Source organism: Channa argus, chromosome 5 (genome assembly GCF_033026475.1).
Source record: "Channa argus isolate prfri chromosome 5, Channa argus male v1.0, whole genome shotgun sequence".
NCBI lineage: Eukaryota > Metazoa > Chordata > Actinopteri > Anabantiformes > Channidae > Channa > Channa argus.
Genome location: NC_090201.1, coordinates 18,773,603 through 18,795,327, shown reverse-complemented (window position 1 = coordinate 18,795,327; position 21,725 = coordinate 18,773,603). Strand labels below are relative to the sequence as shown.

General features: G+C 40.3%; 1 protein-coding gene and 1 long non-coding RNA gene across 4 annotated transcripts in view; one reads left to right on the top strand and one right to left on the bottom strand.

Annotated features, from left to right (window-relative positions):
- The window catches only part of LOC137127145 (mitogen-activated protein kinase kinase kinase 12-like), a 25,274-nt gene extending 3,549 nt beyond the window's left edge, over window positions 1-21,725 (bottom strand). Inside the window, exons 1-12 of one of the 3 annotated variants that reach the window (XM_067503648.1) lie at window positions 21,560-21,725; window positions 11,096-11,628; window positions 8,844-9,027; window positions 8,455-8,646; window positions 7,407-7,565; window positions 5,503-5,661; window positions 4,977-5,085; window positions 2,503-2,612; window positions 2,214-2,330; window positions 1,810-1,947; window positions 969-1,680; window positions 281-348 (exon numbers count right to left, since the gene is read on the bottom strand). In XM_067503648.1, the coding sequence (XP_067359749.1) occupies window positions 281-348; window positions 969-1,680; window positions 1,810-1,947; window positions 2,214-2,330; window positions 2,503-2,612; window positions 4,977-5,085; window positions 5,503-5,661; window positions 7,407-7,565; window positions 8,455-8,646; window positions 8,844-9,027; window positions 11,096-11,588 (2,441 nt within the window). In that variant the 5' untranslated portion in view covers window positions 11,589-11,628; window positions 21,560-21,725. Of the gene's footprint in view, window positions 1-280; window positions 349-968; window positions 1,681-1,809; window positions 1,948-2,213; window positions 2,331-2,502; window positions 2,613-4,976; window positions 5,086-5,502; window positions 5,662-7,406; window positions 7,566-8,454; window positions 8,647-8,843; window positions 9,028-11,095; window positions 11,629-11,761; window positions 13,264-13,355; window positions 13,713-21,559 lie in introns of those variants that run through there. The other 2 variants (XM_067503647.1, XM_067503649.1) reach the window with 2 other exon arrangements.
- On the top strand, window positions 16,181-17,409 carry LOC137127148 (uncharacterized). The gene is made up of 3 exons (XR_010914380.1): window positions 16,181-16,456; window positions 16,791-16,835; window positions 16,931-17,409. It is a non-coding gene; the product is annotated as an uncharacterized lncRNA (long non-coding RNA).

The window sequence follows — 21,725 nt, the reverse complement described above, 5'->3', positions numbered from 1 at the left end:
TTAAATTAAAGTAAGCAAGGATGCCAAACACTACTGGAAAGAATAATAAAGGTCTAATTAGTCTCATTCTCACAGGTGCAAACTAACAGGAGAATTATTGTATCTAATCAGATAAATTTAAATAAAATTTGGGTGTAACAACAATGTGTAGGCGTTAAATATGTGTGAAACAGCGTACACCTGAGTATGCAAGACAAAATTCTGAAGAATATCCTGACAACTATTTAAAATCTAATTTAAAATGTAATTCTGTGATTACAGTTACAATGAGCACTCTTACCGTCTTCTTGGCAACTCCACTTCACTGTCCACTTCTCCTTCTTCTTCCTCTGATGACACACCACGTCTCTGTCAAGGATGTGTATAAAACATCAGTGTTAACCTGTTTCACATTCCCCATTATCCTGCCAAGATTCATGAGCCTGATGACACTTTGGATACACTATGTCTCACTATCTAAATTCCAAGTCAGATTATGTTTTTATATCCTTTACCATGAGGTTCACTGAATTATTTTGTAGCATACTTATTTTTATTACATTTTTATAAACAGGTCATCACAACTAACACTTGTTAGGCAGGCAACTGAAGAAGCAGCTACCGCTACTGACAAATGAAGGCTGCACAGTTGTTCACTACCAATTAAATTGTCTGCAAAAAAACACACCTAGTGTCTGCATCATTAAAAAGAGGGAAACATTCACACATCTATGAACACACTGACACTTTTTAAGGTTAAATCAATGCTGCTGCAAGAAGAAAACATGTTGTCTCTGATCTGCAGAGTAAACGTTTCTCTTTTATTAACAGATAACTCTTTAAAATACTGATGTGAAAACTGGCAAAATGTATTTGCTTTCCCCCAAAACATGCCAAAATATGCTCCCTTTTGGGGCAGAAGTCAAAATCATTTTGTGTAAATAACCACAGTCAGTACCCATCAATTTCCAGGGCTGTTGAAGTCTCACCTGACTGCGTGTGACTGCTGCCCTATATAACAGTGCTGAAGGTGTGAGGCGCTGACTTCTGGGTGAGCGTGTGATCACCGTCCCTTCCTCCTTCTCCTCACCCTCGTGGGGGACCCGTGGGGTCCCAAGCACTGACGCCCTCCCTGCAGCTGCTCCCCTGCCACACGGGGAGTCGGGGCTACTGGAGAATGGAATCGAAGCTGCATCTTCACTGGGCGTGTCACTGCGTGGAGGTGTTTCTCCCAGATCATCATTCCCTACACCAACATCTGGGCCCTCTGCTGGAACTCCAGTCCTTCTACTCTCCCCCAGACCAGCTGAGGCACTCTGACTGCCTGCTCTATCCAGCGCCTGACCCAATTGTCCCTTTCTACGACCTTCAGCCTCCAGGGTGGTTGAAATGAGATCGGGGCTGGAGGAGGACATCTTCTTAAGCAGCAGGTCATGCTGCAGGCCTCTGAGGGCTGCACTAGGGTCGAGATGGTGCTTGCTGCAGGGAACAGATGATGTGGCGTGAACCATAGCTAAAGACGAAGAGAGGGTGGCTTTTAGCTGCGCCAAGTCCCCACTGCTGCCTTTTCCAGCCTTCCTATAGCGGGGTTTTCCTCGGCGTGACCGGCCAGGGGAGGTAGAGCTTTTGTTGGGGATTGTGACCTGGGTCATGGATGAGTCCAGTTTGGGCAGAATGACCTCTGACTTTAGCAAGTCTGGCCTAGAAGGGACAATGACAGAGTAATCAAAAGACTGAGCTCTTCAATACTTTTTTCTGCAAAACGATTCACCATATGCATTAGCATAGCCTTAGAATGCTTCAAATGTGAAAACGTCCTCCCTGTCTCACCTCTTGCTGTGTGCGGGCAGTTTCTGAGGTATGTTACGTTTCTTCATGAGTTTCTCCATCGAGTTGGAGGAGGCTGACTGTCTGGAACCATGGTGCTTGAAGCAGCCTGGATATTTCTTGTCCAGAGATTGTTCCCGCCTTTGTTTAACACAAAGCCAATATTTATTCAATGGAAGATAGTCAGCCATTTGTTACAGTAGCTACATATAATGATGCTGTATGACTTAATGTAATAGCCAGTATGGATGAACTTTTCAATTCAATCACTACTGATTCTTAACCAGTATAGACGGATAACAAGTTCTGACAAGATACGATACAGTTGTAAGTAGGACTTTATATTTCCCTACACCTTAATTTCTAATTATTAAAGGATTTGTCTCTTCATTCCAATATATTCATACTTGAGTAGTTCTTTCTCTTTGATCTCCAGCTGCAACATGATGGCATTGAGTTCCATGTAGAGATTGTTGGCTCTCTCCAGTTTCCTCTCATAATGCTCCCGGATGTCCAGTGCATGTCTGTGCAGAGAGTGAAAAGTGGACAGATATACATAAACACACACTTTATTTACTACAACAGATGTGTCTGCCATACCACTTCAGTTTTCTTAATAGCTTTCATTTTTTTTTATATTTTAAGATTTCCATGCTCTTTATTCTGCGCTTTCCCTCTTTGCGTTATTTCTCTAACCTGAGTTCTTCTCTGCGTCGCTTGATTAGCTCTTCGTCCAGCCTGTGAAGACAAGTCCCCTCAGATTTGATCTTCTCAAAGTGGTGCCTCACCTCATCTCTCCACTCCGCCTTAGTGGGAAACAAAACACATCCATAAGTATTATTTCATTACACTGAATAAATATTTCACTATTTTGCACCTAAAAAATTGTCTTGATGCTGTTACTTATGTTTGTGGTTCAGATAGGTTAAACAAATGATATCCTGATCATCGTTTTAACACTACCACTGCTACCCCTATAATCAATGCTTGTACTCCCAATAATTATTCCCCTTATTGCTATTACGTTTACTATTACTTAAATTAAAAGTGTTCGGTATATGTCAATCAAAACAGTCAGTGGCCTTGACTTAAAGGGAATGCAGAGAAAATTTAACTAGATCATTTATATTTGGCAGAACAGGGGGCAGCTGGCAGAACAGCAGGCGGCTGTAGCTCAGTTGGTAAAGGCAGTCATCCACAGACCACAGGGTCTGTGGTTCGATCCCTGGCCCTGGCTATATGTCAAAGTGTCTCTGGGAAAGACACTGAACCCCTCACAGCCCATTCCCCTCCCCAGCTGTGTCAGGTCCAAACCCAGTAGAAATTGAGGAGGGTTGCATCAGGAAGGAAATCCATAAAAACTGTGCCAAATCAACATGCAGACAATTATCCGCTGTGGTGACCCTGAACTCACGGGATAAGTGGAAAGGACAAAAAAATTAATTAAAATTTTATAGCTGGCAGAACATATGTCAACCAATTTAAGCACCTTTTTAAAATTGTTTTACATGTAATTTATTATACTCGCAAAATGCCATTGTTGTATTTTCCATTGTGATAATAAACTAATGCTGGACTTCATTTGAGTAATGATATTGACAACAAATTATAGAAATATTGAGATTAGATTTCACTGCACCTTGATCTATCACAAAAGCTCTTAATTTGCAGAGACTGAGCTTCATGTGTGTCACTGAAACAAAACCCATTAAGCTGTCAGATGCTAATCAATACACAGGGAGCAAAAGTGAACATGAACTAACCTGACATGAACATACACACACACACACACAAAATGCAGAGTGGGCATTTTTTGTACACAGTGGACCGTGACAGCTGCTATCTGATACCTGTCATATCAGAGGACGAAGGAAGTCAGATATATGAGTGTGTGCATGCATGTGCATGTGTGTGTACCTTCTTTCTGAGTGTGTGTTCTGTCTGTCTGCTTCTTATTAAGCTAATGGACTCCCGTGTGCACTTCTCTATGTCTCCAGTCCCCTCTTTTTCTCTCTCTGTGCTCTTTGCTCCCTACCATTAAAGCAATCAATACACTTCAGCAGCAAATATTTCTTTCTAACGTCACAAGTAAAATCCATTATGGGGTAGAGAGGAGAGAAACTAAGGAGGGTTGGAGAAGGGGGGCGGGGAGAAATAAATGGCCATGGATAAGTGGAGAGAGTGAAAAAGGTTTGCATCATGAGACATAACCTGAGGAGGAAATGGGGTTGCAGCTAAGATGGAATACTGCATCTTATTTTGTGTGTTTGTGTCCACAAGCATATCTCAGGATTATACATGCATGAGTTCTTGGGTTCTGCATGGCAGAGTAAAGACATATCTTCCACCCAATTATTATTTTCTGTGCCTGCTGTCCTTCAACTGCTTGAGCTTGCAGTTGTCTATCATATTTGTCACGGGCCCCATCCCCCACCCAATTATAGACAGGCGCACACCCTCTTGCTCCACCATACAGACTTTCTCACTTTGATATGATGAAGGTTGGTAATGGCTCTCCTGTTGATCACAAATCAACACTCACATGTGACAAGGAACAAAGGCCAAGGAAAAAACATTAATATGTTGCCATTGAAAGGACAGGTATTATAGTGCAGCTGCACACTCTTCACTTCCTGTAGGTATTGGAGCACCCTGGAAACAAATTGTTTGGTGACTCAATTATAGTTTCCTCATTCAAATAGTTTTTTGGCCTTAATCTTCTTTTATGTCCGCTTTGTCTCTGATATCCACACTGGCACTGATAATAATTTAAAATAAAAATTTAATTAAACAACTTTTAGGTGCCTGTGACTATAATAAAGACATACTGACATGCCCATATGTACAGTAGGTGGTTTAATTTGTTCACCCTGTTGTCTTATTAGAAATCTCTTATTAAAGTAATTTCAATGTAATGGGGTAAATTTTGTACAAGTCGGGGTTAAGCAAGTATGAAGCTTCTGCAATGTGACTTAGACAATGGCAAGTAATTTTAGTAAGTTTTACTAAGTTTTGGTATATCTTCGCTGTCTGAGGAAACTCAAAGAACAAGGGTAACACAACAAACACCTGTCTTGATGTGTTTAATTCAGACAAACAAACATTAAGCAAACAAAAAAAAAGTTACTTAGGATTAGACTTTGGGTTGTTGAGGAGTACAGGACACTTACCTGAGACTGAAAGTAAGTTTCTTGTGGAGTGGATAAGATGTCAGCTGAGGCGATGTCCAAATGTAGGAGAATCTGTCGAAATGACGGCCTGTTTCTTGGTTTGCAGTTCCTGTGAATAGTTTTTTCAGTAATATAATAGTCACAAAACACGCTTTACGCTGCTTCTTATTCACCCATTCGCACTCACTATCACACACAGACTCACACACCGATGGGGGAGCTGCTATACAGCTGGCCAACACTCACCAGGAGCAACTAAGTTGGGGTTCAGTGGACACTCAAGGACACTTAGACATGTAACTGGAGGAGCCGGGGATCGAACCAACAACTGTGAGATTGGTGGACGACCGCTCTACCTTCCTGCACCACAGTCGCCCACATGCCGATATGTTTGACTTCATTCTTGTCTTTCCCCAAGCCTTCTTAATGCCTTTACAATTTTATTATATTCTGTCAACCTAACTCTTTTTCCCCCCATATCTTTACTCTCCCTTATCCTCTCCATCCTCCCATCCTGCCTGCTTACCAGCATTGCCTCAGGAGCAGTTTGAAGCTCTCTGGACAGCTATCAGGCACTGGCAGCTGCAGGCTGTTATTGCCTACTCCCCAGATGATAGCAGAGGAGTCCACATCCTTGTAGGGCACCTCTCCTGTCAGCATCTCCCACAGCACGACGCCGAATGACCTGCACACAGATGTCGCACATTTAATTTGAGATGGTTTTGTAAAGACGTGAAGAGCACATATGAAAGGATTCAGGATGGAAATGTCACATTTTTAACTTTCTTGCAAAGAAATTTGCCTTCACCATTAAGATACACACAGTGTATTACTGTAAATTTTTCATTGATGAAACAGGGAACTGTTTTGTAAGAGAAGGCGCTCTGGGATAGTAACTAAAGAAAGTCTGTTGTTGGTGACTATCTAGGTTGCCATAGTGACCATATGCGGTATCCAAGGTGAGAACAGCATCACATGCATCGCATTGTGGGTGTGTGTGATGTTTGGTTTACATGTGTATTTTTAGCGTCTCTCTATCTCCGTGTTTATGATTCATGATATAACTGCATAAACTGGCTGCATTTGTTTATTTTACCACCATGCTGAGAAATAAATAGAGCTAAATAGATGTTGGACTGCAAGTACTGGTGTATTTTTTACACCACATAATATAATCAATAAATCATATTTATTTGCATTTTATATTCAGACCCAGCAGCTATGACTGCAAAGAAAATTCTTGCTGCCTTAAAACTAGATTGCACAATTGTCAATGTAGCAATATATAATATATAAGCAATATATAGGTTAATATAGAAGATGATTTTAATTGACATTTTTGTTGTGCAATTTGATGTGTACTGATTTAAATATTTTGATTTATTGCATATATAATTTTTAGATATTGGTCTTATAATCGGTCGATTATTTTTAGTGTTTTTAACCATGTGTACACTATGGCTCTGTCATACTGTACACAGGCTGAAATATCAAAACAACCACTTGATGGATCAGCATTTAATTCTGTACAAACTGATGTTTTAAGTAGCAGTTTTGTTGTTTAGTTTTAACTTTGAAATGAATAAATAAAATTATAAGAATATTTGCCGTCTGTTTATTGTGTAATTACTGACTGCACTTGCAGCGAGATAATAATAATAAAAAATAAATACGTTCAATAAGTTAAATAAATATAGTTGAAATAATTTGAGTTGAAGATCTGAAATGTAAAATTTTGTTTTAGTTAATTTTTATGACCTAAACAAGGCAATCATGTTAAATTTTGTCTCTGGATATTTTGTTAAATAAACGTCAGACAACAACAGTCTAGGAGATGTTATGCTATGTCACTACAAACTAAACTGAATACATACAAATTTAGACTTAACCACGGCATTTTCCTCTTTTGTGGTATGGCCTATGATCAAGTTGGTTACATAAATTTAAGCAAAAATGTACAGTATACACCAATGCATTGCTTTCTTTCTGTATCAAAAGCTTTTTAATCCTATTTTCACATCTCTACTAATGCACTACTGGCCGTGGGCCAAACCATCTGCAGGCACCGAAGGTTATTCCAGCCTCTCCTGAGTACTGCAGCATCTGGCAAATCAATTATTAAATTAGCCAGCGTTCCTTTCAGGATGGAGAGGAAGAGGGATGATGGAGGGATGTGGGATGGGAAAAAAAGAGAGAGGCAGACCAGGGCTATACACAGGGCAAGCCATCAGATATGTCAGAGACCCTATAGAATTTCATGTAATGAAATATGGTACATAATACTGAATAGATTTTCTGGAAATAGGATCCTTCACTCTGTACTGTAGTAGGCTGTAACTAATGAGATTCTATGTCGATTCAACGACAGATAAGACAAATCACAAATGTTCACCAATGCAAAAGATGGTTTAAAATGGTTATAGTGCTTACCAAATATCCACCTTCTCCGAGACGGGTTCATTGCGGATGACCTCAGGAGCCATCCAGGCCACCGTCCCAGCAAAGGACATCTTGGTGCTCTTGTCACTGAGCTCTTTGGACGTTCCAAAATCAGAGATCTTCACTGCATCATCGTACGTGATCAGCATGCTGGATTGACACAATTTTCAAGTTTACAAATTTACATTTCTCCATACACAAAAACTAAAATGATCTAAATTAATTCAGTTCTACACAGAACACAAAACATCATCACTCCCTGTTTGATCAAAACCTGGATCTTAGAGGCTTAAAAATTTGTCCATTAATTATATCATTAAGTTTAGTCCACCTGTGTATCAATCCAACGCATTGGTTCATCACTGGTAATGACCTAAATACAAAGGATTGCATTTTTTCATATATTATATTTTTTCATAAGCACTATGTTTTTCTCTTGTTTATTGTGGGATGAATAAAATGCATTCAAATACAATTTCACTTGGTTAACACATACAACATAGGGTGAAAAGTTTTTTATTTTCTATATGGTCCAAATAAAAAAAGGATTTCTTCTTAAGCTTGAATCATAAGAGAAACATTCCTGATCTCTCAAAAGTTTACCCAATTCAGACTGATAATAATGAATTATTTATTGAGGAATCACCCATTACAGATTAGAAAAAGAACATTTAACTTCATTCTTATGGATGCGATGCGGCAGCACTAACCAGACCACTTTGTTGCTCACAGCATGCATGCATAAAAACTTTCTTTACAGTGGAGTGTAATTGGATGAGTAGATTCCCAGTGTTGCTTTAAATCACAGTGTCACTTTAAATTTTGTAATTTATATTATGCATCTATACGTAAATCACACAGTTGTTACAGCGCAGAAAACTGTTATTAACAAATTCAACTGTGTAATATGTCTCTAGTATGGCAGCTTCCTGAGCTTAACTAGTGGCACTCATGCTTTGGCTGGAACTTTATTGAGTTGTTTTTCTCCAACCTTATGATTTAAACTTGAACTGCAGAACTGTAATCACGCAAAACTCACTTCGGTGACTTCAGGTCTCTGTGGATGATCTTGTGGAGGTGAAGATAGTTCATGCCCCCAGCAATGCCCATAGCCCAATCCATGAGCAGGGATGGAGTGATCTTCCTGCCCGCTCTAAGCACCTCGTACAGCTGTCCCTGGGCACAGTACTCCATGATAATGCAGTAACATGGAGCCTGGGTACAAATACCTCTGGAAGTGAAAAATAATAGGTACAGTACGTTAAAGTAGAACATGTTACATTCAAAATTATGCCAGTAATTGAGGGAAAACTTGAAACTGTCTTTGGGCATTATAATGGCATCACATATGCTCTTTTGGAACTATTTGGTTCATTTTGCAAACTCTGCACTTATAATATAATAAGCCAAAGAATAATTTCTACTAACTTGAAAGTGATGATGTTGGGGTGTTTGAGCTTGCGCAGGTGCTTGATGTCTGTCTCTTTGATGTTTCTCACTTTCTTTACAGCCACTTCCTGCCCATGCAGCTTTCCCAGGAAGACGGCACCCTGAGCTCCACTGCCCACCCACTGCAGGTCTGATATCTCTTCAAACGGGACCTCCCAGGCCTCTGTGATTGGTAAAGAAAGTAGAAGCAAAGTGGTTGGTGGGTTTATTTGTGCAGCAATATAAATTATAGCTATAGAACCGAAAAATAATTATCTTAGCCTTATGTGATTTCACGAGTGTGAGAGACAAAATAAAGCCACAAATGCAGCTGAATATTTAATACTACATTAGCAGCTCTGTGGATGGCAATCCACCACTTTGAGCCAGAATGAAGCATCTCAACTATGTAACAGAGATTGCATTTGTACAGAAATGTATGATTAAAATGTGCTGTACCACTGTAAATAATTAAAATGCTAATTTTTAAAAAAAATCTATCTTTTTTTATCTCAATCAATATTTATTTGCCAGATATTTGTAAAGAGTACATTGGAAGTGTAGCACCACCACAGATCTTAAAAATAAAGCTTTTGTAAGACCTGTCTCTGACAGTTAACACAGAACCCACAGTGATATCTTGTTCTGTCGTAGAACCTCATCTTAACCTCAGACTCGGGGAGTACAGGCAGACAGACAGAGAGCTCTAATCTCTTGTGGGTAATTCTCCCTCAGCCTTCTAAATCCTGCTTAGTGCCATTGTGGGGTTGACGCAAAACAGGGGTCCAAAGCTCAGAAAGAGGGTTGGAAGAAGGAGGGGATTTGGGAGACTATGATTTGGATGCGTAGTGAGGACAGAGGTGGAGAGGAAATGATGTCTGTGGGTGTTTGTAAGGAAAGAGACTGGGGGGAGGATTCCCCATGGGTCCATGTGACCAAAGACAGACTGTTAATTTAAAGAAAATATACAGCCCGATCTGCTGCTGTTCCTAACAAGGGGAATGAAGCTGCAGACACATTTATCATATTATTAGGGATGATGTAAATGATAATGCTCTCCAGTGACTGATTGAGGGCTTAGTCTCTAATGAGTCTCTTAAATTTCCACAATAAAGACAGCATCAGATACACCAGAATTTTCCCCAGATCTGCTTTGTTTGATATAAAAAATTGAGGAAATTTAGCATGTCACCAGAGACCCCACAGTCCTTCATAATCAATAAAGGACAGACAATTTTCCTGCTCTCTATTGTGGTACATTGTTCCTTCCAATCAAAGCTTAATAATAGGGCATTGTCATACAGTTGGCAGGCAGTCAGCTGCAATACCCCTATTTATTTCACGTTTATAACCTCCGCTTAGTGTGTATGACTGGGAGATTCTGCACATTAGAGTGGAGCAGTGAGGTGCAGATGGGCTGTGAGTGATAACAGCACAGGATTAAAAGAAGAGGAAAGGAGACAATGAGAGATGGGGGTGGAGGGTTGAAGAGGAGATGTGAAGTCAAATGGGTGATAAAATATCAGAAGGCTATAAAGACAAACAGAAATCGAAAACTGCCACCTTAATGCCGGATGTGAGACACTGTGTTTATTTTATGAAGTTTGCTTTTGGCATCTGTGTGCTTGTCAGTGCTTGGTATAAAGTGTCTATTTGTGGGCGTGCTTATGTGTGCATGCATTCATCCTTGGGCACAGGCTCACATACGTGTGTCTGTGCGTGTGTGAGGTTTGCGTTAATAGAGACGAGAGGTGCAGGGTCAGAACGTGGCCATGCATAATTCATGAAGCAGATTTGGCAGAGGAGTCCCGGGGGAGCTCTGCCCTATTGTAGTGGGCTATAGACATAAACAACACAGCGTCACAGGGAGCTAGTTTTATTGAGGGGGTAGCAGTAGTAGGAGGAAGATGGGGTGTGCACAAGCAGGCAAAAGGATGAGGGGTGGAGTGGGGTGTCAGGGGAAAATAAGCCCTTTGCCGCTTTGACAGTCTCTCTCTCTGTGGCTGCGGCTTGTTCACATCAAGGAAAATGTTTGTTTACAGCATGGCCTTTGTGGGAGTCATTTTTCCACCGATTGTTAAATGTAATTAAACTGGGGGATAAGATCATTTAATTAGCATATCAGTGCTTGGACTGGAATTAAAAGGCAGCTAGTAGTTGCTTTTATTGGAAAACTAAAAGCAACCATTGATCCCAGTGTAAATACACGGTAGATGTGTGCACTATGAAATGAATCTGACTGCTAGACTTACCGCTCAGGTCATGTTTGTGCTCTGTGGAATACGCTTTGCCAATCATAGTCCAGACAGGCCGCAGACACCCAAACAACCCTTCCAGAAACCCTCCTCCCCCTCCAGTAGACTGACACTGTAAGGTGGCATCATCTGCCTGGCTCCTGACAGCACTGTTGTCCAGCTCTTGCCCCTCTCCCGCTGTCCTTCCAGGACTCCCATCATGCTCATGGAGCTTAAGGACACTGTTGGCAAAGTGTTCCTGTTGTTCCTCGCCGGGTGTCTGGTTATGCCCAGTATTCTGCCCCTCTTCTCTTCCACCCCCTGACTCGACAGGAGCCCCTGTGTCTATGGAGAGGACGTTGCGAAGGACGCACTGAGTTGGGGTAAGGTCCATTTCTGGAGTGCAGGGGGTTTCTGCATCGAGCCGCCGAAAGGATGGAGGATCAGAAAGAGGTGTGTTGAAGCCAGAAAGAGAAGGAGAGGGGCCACGAGGTTCATGAATGAGCGCCATGAGGGGCTGCAGTCATCCGAACAACTTCAAAACTGGGAGCCTAAACATGGCCAAACACAATGAGATAAAGAGAAGGAGGAAAAGTCAATTATTACAGATCAAAAATAAAGTGAAACAAATGAATGAATTTTGAATACTGAATGCTGAATATTGAGTTTGAAGGAAGTGGTCACCTCCTGAAGATGATTATTTAGGCATATTATAACTGGAACTTCTGGCCACAGTTATTAAAGTATCACGTGTGGCCAAGAAACTCAATCTGACCCAAGCAGCATTACAAATCCAGACAAGCCCTTTGAGCTGTGATCAATATTGCAAAAATTATCAGCACTGACGATAGATATTGCAGAACAGATGCATTTTTGTTGTTTGACAGATACAAGTGAATGTGAGAGTACACCGGTGAACATATTATACACTTGTGATCCAAGCATTTGAATTAACAAATGAGAAATTATTTATGTTTACTGAAGAACTCTAATCAACACTAAAACATGAGAGATGATTCAGGATATGGGTCAAAATAAAAAACAGCAGCCTCTCTGGACTAGCAAGACTTTACACTACAGCAAATAATGAAAGAGCCCCCTGTTGTGGGTTAACTTCCCATGTATGTGGGTGTCGCCCACATACATGTGTTATTTTTTTTAGCATGCTTACAATAAACAAAACTAATATTTAAATAGCAGAAAGGTGCCACAGCATTTGAGTCACATCGCTGGGATGAAAATGGCTGGATATGGAAGAGATCTGATTATGGCTGTATAATAGAAGAATTCTGCAAGCCACTTTGAAGCTTGTCATTTCTCCAAGGACAACAGCATATACACGCTCAGTGGACAATAAAAATACATTATTTCTCGTCAGAGGCTTGTTGAAGTGATCCACGCCTCCTCCTCTGTCTGTGACTAGACAAGACAAAAAGTTGATGGGTTTTACCTGCTTAGAAAAAAAGTGATACAAATCTAAATCCTTCACAGTAGGCGAGTCATCATATTGTATAGTAAAGGGCATGAAATAAAGCTGTTTTCTTTTTAAAAAATCCTTACACAGAGCCTATGGGTTTATTTGTGAAGGGCCCTTCAGTACTGGATCGTTTCCTGTGTACTGTTTCCTGTTCTAAATACTAAACCTACCCTGGATGTCGGTTTTGTATTTTGACTCATTTACTAAATATTGACAGTCCTACCATGGCAGATACTCTGACAAAAAGTATTATCAAAAACTAAGCCCACTATGCCATGGTACCACTAGCCTGTTTAGTGTATGTTGCATTAATAAATGCAAAGAGAGAAATCATGGAAATAGTCCAACACAAGAAAGACAGCCTGGATTCATCAACACAGCCACATCCATAAACCCCCAAAGTCTGGAAATACCATGCTCATTATAATTTCCTGCACAAAGCATCTGCACTGAGACACATCTGGTGTCTGAAATCTGGAATAATCACACATCCCTCACATACAACGGATCCTGCCCCCTTATAGTCCTGCTCCCTTCTCTCACTTCAGGAAGCAGCAGGAGCAGGCTATGTGTCACAGGCCAGTGCGCTGTGGATGCGGATAAAAGCGCATCGTCGCACCTTCCGTGCTTCAGCACCACGGTGCACCAGTGGCGCATCTCTGACAGCACTGATGCTGGAGTCAAACATACTACTGTAGCTCATTTGCGAATACTAAAACACATGCTGTGTTTTGTGCTGCCTAGTAATCATCGACCCGCCTATCACAGCTGACTGGTCGTAGCCAGTGTAACGTTTCTCACCTCAGCTTAGGTCCATTACTGGCGGAGGCGAAAGCTTATTCCAATTAAGAATTAATTGTAATAAATACTGTATAATACGTCTTCCTTTGCGGGTTTGTCCGTGCAATCAGCATCCACGCTCTATGTGCATCCAATAGCGTTTGCCCAGCCGTGGAGAACAGCGTAGTTTGCGTTTATTCCAGTGAACCGTAAACACAGCTATAGCTACGCTCCCCTGGTTCGCTTGTTTTCCTGCCTCTACACCTCCTCCTTTATTTCCATTCTCCAGTGAGGATGCGATCTGCGCACACTCAGGAATTTATAGGCCTCTCTCACCTATAGTAAACACGACTGGTTGTGAAGAGGAGAGGACAGGAGAGGAGAGGAGAGAAGGGTAGAAAGGTGGGAGGGAGGGAGTGCTGATGGCGACCAATCAGAGGAGAAACAGCTGTGACGTTCTCGGTCCGGTGAGACGCGGGACAACAGGTACACGGCTTTATGAGTGAGGCTACTCTTAGGAGGAGGGGGTCAGCTGGTATGTGAGGTGATCAAAATGATGTCATCCACAAAGCATGCAGCATTTGACTGGACAGCGCCGTGAAAATCCCTCCAAACCCTATTAACGCCCTATTCTCGATCGAGTGTAATTGGTGCACAATCTGTGAGCAGCACCCCGTCTGTCACAGAGGGGACGCGAAGAAAGAACGGCAGCTCGTGTTTTATTATTATCATATCCTCCAATCTCTACTGACCCATTTCTCCGAGACAGGGAGACTGGGACTGCACATGCAGGCCCTAAGTGGGACTTTCCCCAGGCGTGATTTGTTTCCCTCAGCGACTTTAATTAACCTGAATGGAAGAAAATATAACACTAATTCAAACAACTGCAGCTTTCAACACAAATCTCATTATGTGTTTGAGGATCCAATAACCGTCGAGGCTCAACTTCGGAGCATCCTATTATGAGTGTTATTTTTAAGGCTGATTGTTGCACTCGTACAATACATAGTTAAATTAAGTAAGTTTTCATTGTTGTGTCATATGTAAAACTTTGCAAGCTTTGGCTTACAAAAAAAACAACGCTGGATTAAAACATTCCTAGCCTATGAAAGTCCCAACAAAGTCTGAAATAAATAAAAAAAATAAAAGTGTGTGTGTGTGTATATATATATATATATATATATATATATATATATATATTTGGCTTTCTTAAGCCTATATTCTTAAGGACTTTTTCTGTTTATTCCACAGGAAAAGTGAACTTGCGGAGTTCCAAAGAAACTCACTTTCCCCTTCTTCCAGATCACACAGCTCTCACATTCAAATCAGGGGAATCCCACATCACAAATAGATGCCAGTTTAACACTGCAAGCCCACTGGGAGACTGTAAAACCAGTGTAAACATGAGAATCTTCCAAGAGTCAAGCTATTTGGCTGACACAGAGGCAGATGCAAGTTTGTGGGACTGGCTGGGGATCCCATGTCTGAGCTGTGTATTTACTGAGAGTCTAAATGGTTGTAGCTGCTTGACCCTTTTGAGTGCTAAATCCAAATCCAGTTCCTATCTTGGAGATTAAGCTCGTGTTGGGCTCAAATCCTAACGATGACCTCATCGTGTTGCTTGTAGACAGCAGGAAAACACTGACTAGTGCACAGACAATCCATGTGAGACTGAAAAACCTGTGCGCGCCCTAGCATTCAAAGCCTTGCCTTTTTCTCTGTTTGTGGTTATGAAAACCCGATGATAAAGGATCAGTGCTCCAGCTGATTTTAAAACCTCCAGTAAAATTTTGGAAAAATCAATTTGTTTGTTTTTGTTTGTTCATTTTTGGTCTACCTTCTGCCTCCAAATGAAGCCTTGCAAAATGACGTTACAAACTATGCTATAATATTTTCACCAACAAAACAATTTGTTTTTAGGTTTAAGAACAGTTTTGTTTATATAAAAGGATACCAGGGAGAAATGGCACAATGATATTGGACGTAATTTTTACACTTAATTACATATTCACCTTCAGCATATTTAATAAACATCACAGTGGGACACTCATGGATTAAGGTGTTGACTACATTTAATTACATTATCTTGACAGTCATTGGGATGACTATCAAGTGTGTCTTAATTTTATGACTGAATTAAACATTACAGCCCAAAATATTCAAAGAACCCTAGCCAAAATGGGATTATTAATATTTCATTTCGGTTTTAATATCAAATGGAACACAAATAGTGCAAGAAAGTAGCTTTAATCATTCTTATGCCATCCATATCTACAGTTCCTCTCCCTCTGTCTTAAGGCAGTCTGAATGGAGTAGAAAAGCCTTTGTTCTGTTTTTATCTTTTTTTCTTAAAACTTTTTCCATTATTTATTTATTGCTGCTTGTAGTTCCAAGACAACTCCTAGTCATGGATGTTCAGGCCTTGGAGGATCAGTGCTGCTGCTTTTGGTGTGCACCAACACAGCTTCTGCTTCTGTTGTGCTGACTCCAGCACAAACTCCTGCAGGGTATCACTCCTTAAGAGATAAAAACCTCAAATCTACAAAGTGAAAGCTTTTAAAAAATAAACTCAGTGGGACTCCCAGTGATTTTTAAAAAACATATTGCACAGCGGATTCTGATTGAGCTATGTGTTGTTTACTCTTGCATTACATGTCCAGTGCATGGACGAAAATTTTATCCTTTACATTTCAGAGAAAATAAATGAAAATATGTAAACCTGCAGGAATTACTAGGTATCCATCCAACTAGCTGATGTAAAACACTGTGTAATTTGGCAACACACTTCATAATCTGTAGGAGGGACTTAACAGAAGCCTGTAGTGGAGGATGTCAACAGGAACAGTCCATGTGCATGTGTGTATACATTGTGTGTGTGTGTGGAGGGGGGGGTTAGACTAGCGAATTACTCCGGGGGTGGGCAGCTTTTGGCTCAATGGAGAGCTTATTTATAGATCCTCATCAAGAGACCCTTGTGTTGCTAATTGTCACCTTTGCCCACACTCTGTTGAATAGACAGCCAATCATCAAACCCACTCAGCTCTGTTCCAGAAGGTGAACAAAAGAAGTAAAGATAATTGGTACTTCAACGTCTCATTGACGGTGGCAAAAAACAAAAAAAGGTAAGTGTGTGTCTGTGTCTTTGTGTATGGAGGTACAGTATTCCTTCCTGTCTGTTGGGGGAAGCTGATATTGGATAGCAATGTCATCAATCAGGATGCCACAGCTTTGTGTTTCGTCCATACTGTCCACTGATGGATTCATTAAGATTGGCGCCAACCAGTATTTGTAGGCACATAGGGGAGGCGGTTGGTGGGGGATTCTCCATTTTAACACAATGATCTCACCTCCTGTCTGCAGCCGAGGAATAAGTGTTTTCATTCATAAAGCTCAGTGTGCTCAAAAGAGTGCACACAAACACACATTGTATTGTATAACTAACTTGTCTCCCAACAGGATGCTGAGGAAACAGTTGAGCCAATGAGGCAATATTTAGGTGTGGTAAGTGCTGGGTGCCAAGGTCTGTCTTTCCGCTTTAAATCTTTATCTGGGTTGTGTTTAAGTGTTTGATGTCTCTCATCATTTGATCTTGTCAGGCATTGCAGCAAACTGTGAAGCGGAGAGACATCGACACAGAAGACTAATGCTGTGGACAAAAGGAACATAAGTTTGCGCATCTTTAGTAATAAACTATACAAGTACATTTACAGTTTCTCTAAATTTGCTTAAAACTGCATTAACAGATTTTGTGACCACTTGGGGGCAGCAAAAACGAGTCATATACACACATTTAGCATATGGTTACTTATTATTGTAGCTATTTACAGATCTAGCAAACATAGAAGCATTTTGGGAATCATATGGAAACACACTATAGGTCACTTGATGAAGTCAAATTTTATTCATATTATTGCTTGGATTTGCTCTCTACATACTCCAGAGATAAAAAAAAAATGTCTCACTACGTGCACAAGCTAGTTGCTGACTCTGTTCCTATGTTTGGTGATGAGCAAGTAGAGTACAGTGGGTTTTTAGAGCAGTTTACATAAAACAAGTAGCTGTAAGAATGCTGTAAGAATGCTCTGTGGGATATGAATAAATATAAATAAATATAAAACAAAAATATAAACTATATAAAATAAATATAAACTCTCCTTTGTTGGTCTTTTTTTAGTCTGTAATCACTTGTGTACATTAGGTTTTTAGTTTATTTATTTTTTTGCTGTAAAAATGGTGAGGGCAAACCAAAGCAGTGATTTTATGCGCCAGAAAACAATAAGTCATCAGCTGCTATAAAACTCTCTAGAGCTCATGAGAGCATCGGTGTTGGGTGATGGAATCATACTATCATAAACAAATGTTAATAGTAATTATATGTTCCTCATAGATGGCCAGTGGATGAACTATACTGATGTTTCTGGGGAGTCTCAAAATATGCTAATCCCACATTTCGATCAAGCACTGCTTTGATCTTCCAGGGAGATTACAGATACATTTGATTTCTCTTTGAAACGAGAAGCCAGTTGGCCGCCTGCTGCGAGAGCCTCTGGCAGCGGCCCGGTCAGGAGAGGGTTAATGACAGTGAAGGGGAGGTTGGAGAAACCTTCCTGAAAGTCACATGGTGTGTGCCAGGAAGGGGAGGGGTGGGGGAGGGTGGATAGGGGGAGTCTGGAGCGTGTTGCCATAGAAACAGAATCCTCAGTTGGCCAGTTTGAAGTCAGAGGCGTAATATTAGGCGGTGACTGCAGTTAGATGCTGCTGGTGGTGTGAGGTGGGCGGATGGGAGGGGAGGGAGGAGGGGGTGACTCACACTACAGGACGCACTCTGCATTCTAATGGATGGACACACATGCAGACACGCTCACGCACCCCCCCCCCCACACACACACACCCACACCCATACACCTTTCTTGGATAAATCAACCTTACATTCTGACCCAACTCATCGTTTTCCTTCCACTATATCTACTAATCGGTAGCATGGATCAGCGTCATCTTGCTCCATTTTATTTCAAACATATAATTAATTCATTAAGCCAATGGGAAAATCCATTAGAGTAGGGTGGCTTCACTTGCACACGTTGCTAAAAGGCACCTATTAGGGGGATGCAAATGCTTAGACAGGCTAGGAAACTATAGCGTGTAATTGGTGATGGTATAATTACACAGCAAGCAGGGCAATTAAAGAAATAATTTATGTAAACCATGCACAACATTACCATTGGATTAACTACACTTCCCATATGCCTTTGAGTGTAGAGACTCACCAGCTGTTACAGGGGAAGTGTTAATAATTATGTTGATGATTTTTTTAGGTTGTGTTTTTTTTTTCAAAGATTTTTTTCTTTTTGGCTGCAGGGGATCACGTTTGTATCTCATTATATCTGTGAAAATACTAATGAACTTTTTGTCTCAGGGTGTGGCACAAGAAAGCAAAAAATACATGGGATGTGTGATGCTCCAGGGTTAAGAAAAACAATTTATTATGACAGCCAAGACATTTGGCTAACAAAATTTTTTAATCACATGTGTGAAATCCCTGATTATGCTTAAACATTCTTTAATCACTGCATGCATCTTTAAATATTCAAATATTTTAGCCCAGCTAAATGAGAGAGAAGGTAAATACTGAGAGGGGCAGAGACTGCAATAATTTTGCTTTGATAAATAGTTAATGAAATAGTCATGAGCATTTTTAACATCATATGTCTGTTTAAAGAAGTGATTTCTTCCATTGTGTTATAATCAATATCCAGTTATGAGATGCCATGACAATAATTTAAATATGCTGTATCATTTTATTAATATATACTTTATTGATGTTAAGGGAGATTCCAGTAATGTTGTGGACAGTTGCTGTTGAAGCGTTACTACTCAGGGATGGGTCTTTTCCAAGGACACTTCAACCTACAGCAGCCAGGAATCAAACTACCGACCCAGTGGTTGGTGAACAACCTGCTCTAATTCAGAGCCCAAATAGAGGGTTGTAGATGCTACATGTATAAATATTTTCCTCTCTGTCTCTCACGCACAATCAAAAACACACACACACACACAATCTTAACTCTCTGCCTTCCAGGAAAAGATAAATTAGCCACTGTAGTGTTATGCCGCAGGACAATGTGACGTACACTTGCCCCTAGCAAATAATTGACTTTTGATTGAACTCTGGTTTGCTCTTCCTTTTAAGGAAAGCCAGGGAGGGTTCACTTCCCATCATTGCTGTGTATAAAACTGGAAGCACCCGGGAAAATCACAAACATTGTGACGTTTTCTTGGCCACCACCCACAGCTGAATCTCATGGTATGGGTCGAGCCAATGGGCAGCAGGCCTGCAACAATGTAGAAACCTGGCTGATGAACAATATCTTCGGGTTGTTTTTAATCATTTCACGTGTGAGTGTGACTCATTTGATTTTTGGGAAAAGGGAGCAACTACAGTACTCCCCGAGGCAAAACCAAAAACTTGATATCCCCTGACTGTGTTTATTTTAGATGTTCTCTGTGAATGTCTTGTGACCACCCAAACTCTCAAAAATGATACATATAGCTACTCATATTTGCATCTGATTCTTTATCATACATTATGGCCTTATAGGTTTCCTATATTTTACTGGTATATATCCTATATTTTGTGTGACAAAACTGTCAATCTCTTTAACTTTGTCAATACAATCAGATCGATTATAGGTTACATTAGGTGCTACTGTTCTACCTATGTTAAATAACGATTTCAGGAATTTCATTCCTGAAATTGCAAATATGTCTCAGGAGGCCTAGACCCATGATTCAGATAAGAAAAAAACAAACAAACAAAAAAAAAACAAACAAACACAGGACCTCACCCCAAAAAACTCAAGGAAGAGCAATTATAGATTATGAACATGTGCCAATAATTGTATCAAGGAGGAAAGGTAATATTAATCAAAGAACATGAGTCAAACACCCTAAAAAATTAATTTATAACTAATACATCTGAATTAAAGAAAGGTGCTTCATGTTTTTTTTTATTTTTTATTATTTTTATCAATCTAACTGGATTCTAAGTCTGTATCTGAATTTCCTTTTTTCTTTCATTGCGTTTGTCTGTTAGGTTTCTAGATCCTGCAATGACGCACATAAGATGAGATGATCCTAAATTTGCCTAATATATTCGGCATAATGAGAGGTAGTTCCATTGTTTCCCAAATTTGTATTCCTGAGGAATACCAGTCACCAATTATACAGAATTATGCGAATTACCCACTTGACTGGATCAAATATTAAGTGTATTAAGAGTGATTCATTCAGCTCAAAAGGTCAATTATTATTTGTTACCATGCTGTGATGGAAGTCATGGTACATTGAGAATGTGAGTATATACATGAAAATGACTCATCTTTCAAATCCAAGTATAAAAGAAACATTCACTGTGCAGCATTAGGCCAATCAGCTTGTTGTTTCAGTGCAGTCCACTGTCCATGGTCCTGATGAAGAGCTAAAAAGCCTACTGTATAAAGGTACCTAATGTTTTTACTGTAACTGGGAATAATAACAAGATGTTGGAAATGGTAAAAGGTTGCAATTTTTATAGTCCTGAAATGGTCCAAATAAAAACCAATCACCCAATGGAAATAGTGCTATATCATTGACCAAAATATTTCAATTTCTTTCACTTGGATGGCATTCTAATAAAAATATTTCTCTCTTAAATAAAGTAGTGATTTTATAAACGTGTAGTTATGAAACCAATCAAAACTGTAACTTAATATTTATAGACTTTTTTCCCCCACATCTACATGGTTAAAGCAAATATGAGGCGAAATGTCAGATATTTATAACAAGAAGTGGGTGAACAAAAGTGAAACCCGGCACTCAAACTCTCAGGAAAACGGACACCCCCCCGATCAATGTTTATCGAGTTCATTACCCAGAGATAAAGAGTTGCCAAACTGCCAAGTGAACTGGGGACATGTGGTCAAGACAGAGCAGCTCAAGCAGATTGATTGAGCCACAGCGCCACCTGGTTGTTACAGACGTAAACTGAATCGCACATTGGCTACGAGATTAATAGATTGAAATATTGAACGATTTTTCCATGGACTCTAAATTGAGACAGAAGTCATTTGAAATCACAGTTCCTGTCTGTGTTCAACGGATGTATTTTTAACGCAGTAAGCGCCCGCACAGTCGCAGAGGAATCAAGGAAAAAGACACTGCAATCATAAGTCTAGTAAAAAACCTACCTTTTGTAGGCTCGGTGTTGGTAAATGAAGCCTCGCGACTGCTTGGTTTTCTACTGATAGGTCGGTCTGAAAGTAAAGAAGGTGAAAGCCACAGAAGAAAGCCCTGAAGGCAGGGGTACCTCTGTTTAGCCTGACTACTACTAGAGTCGCATCTGGCTAATTACCT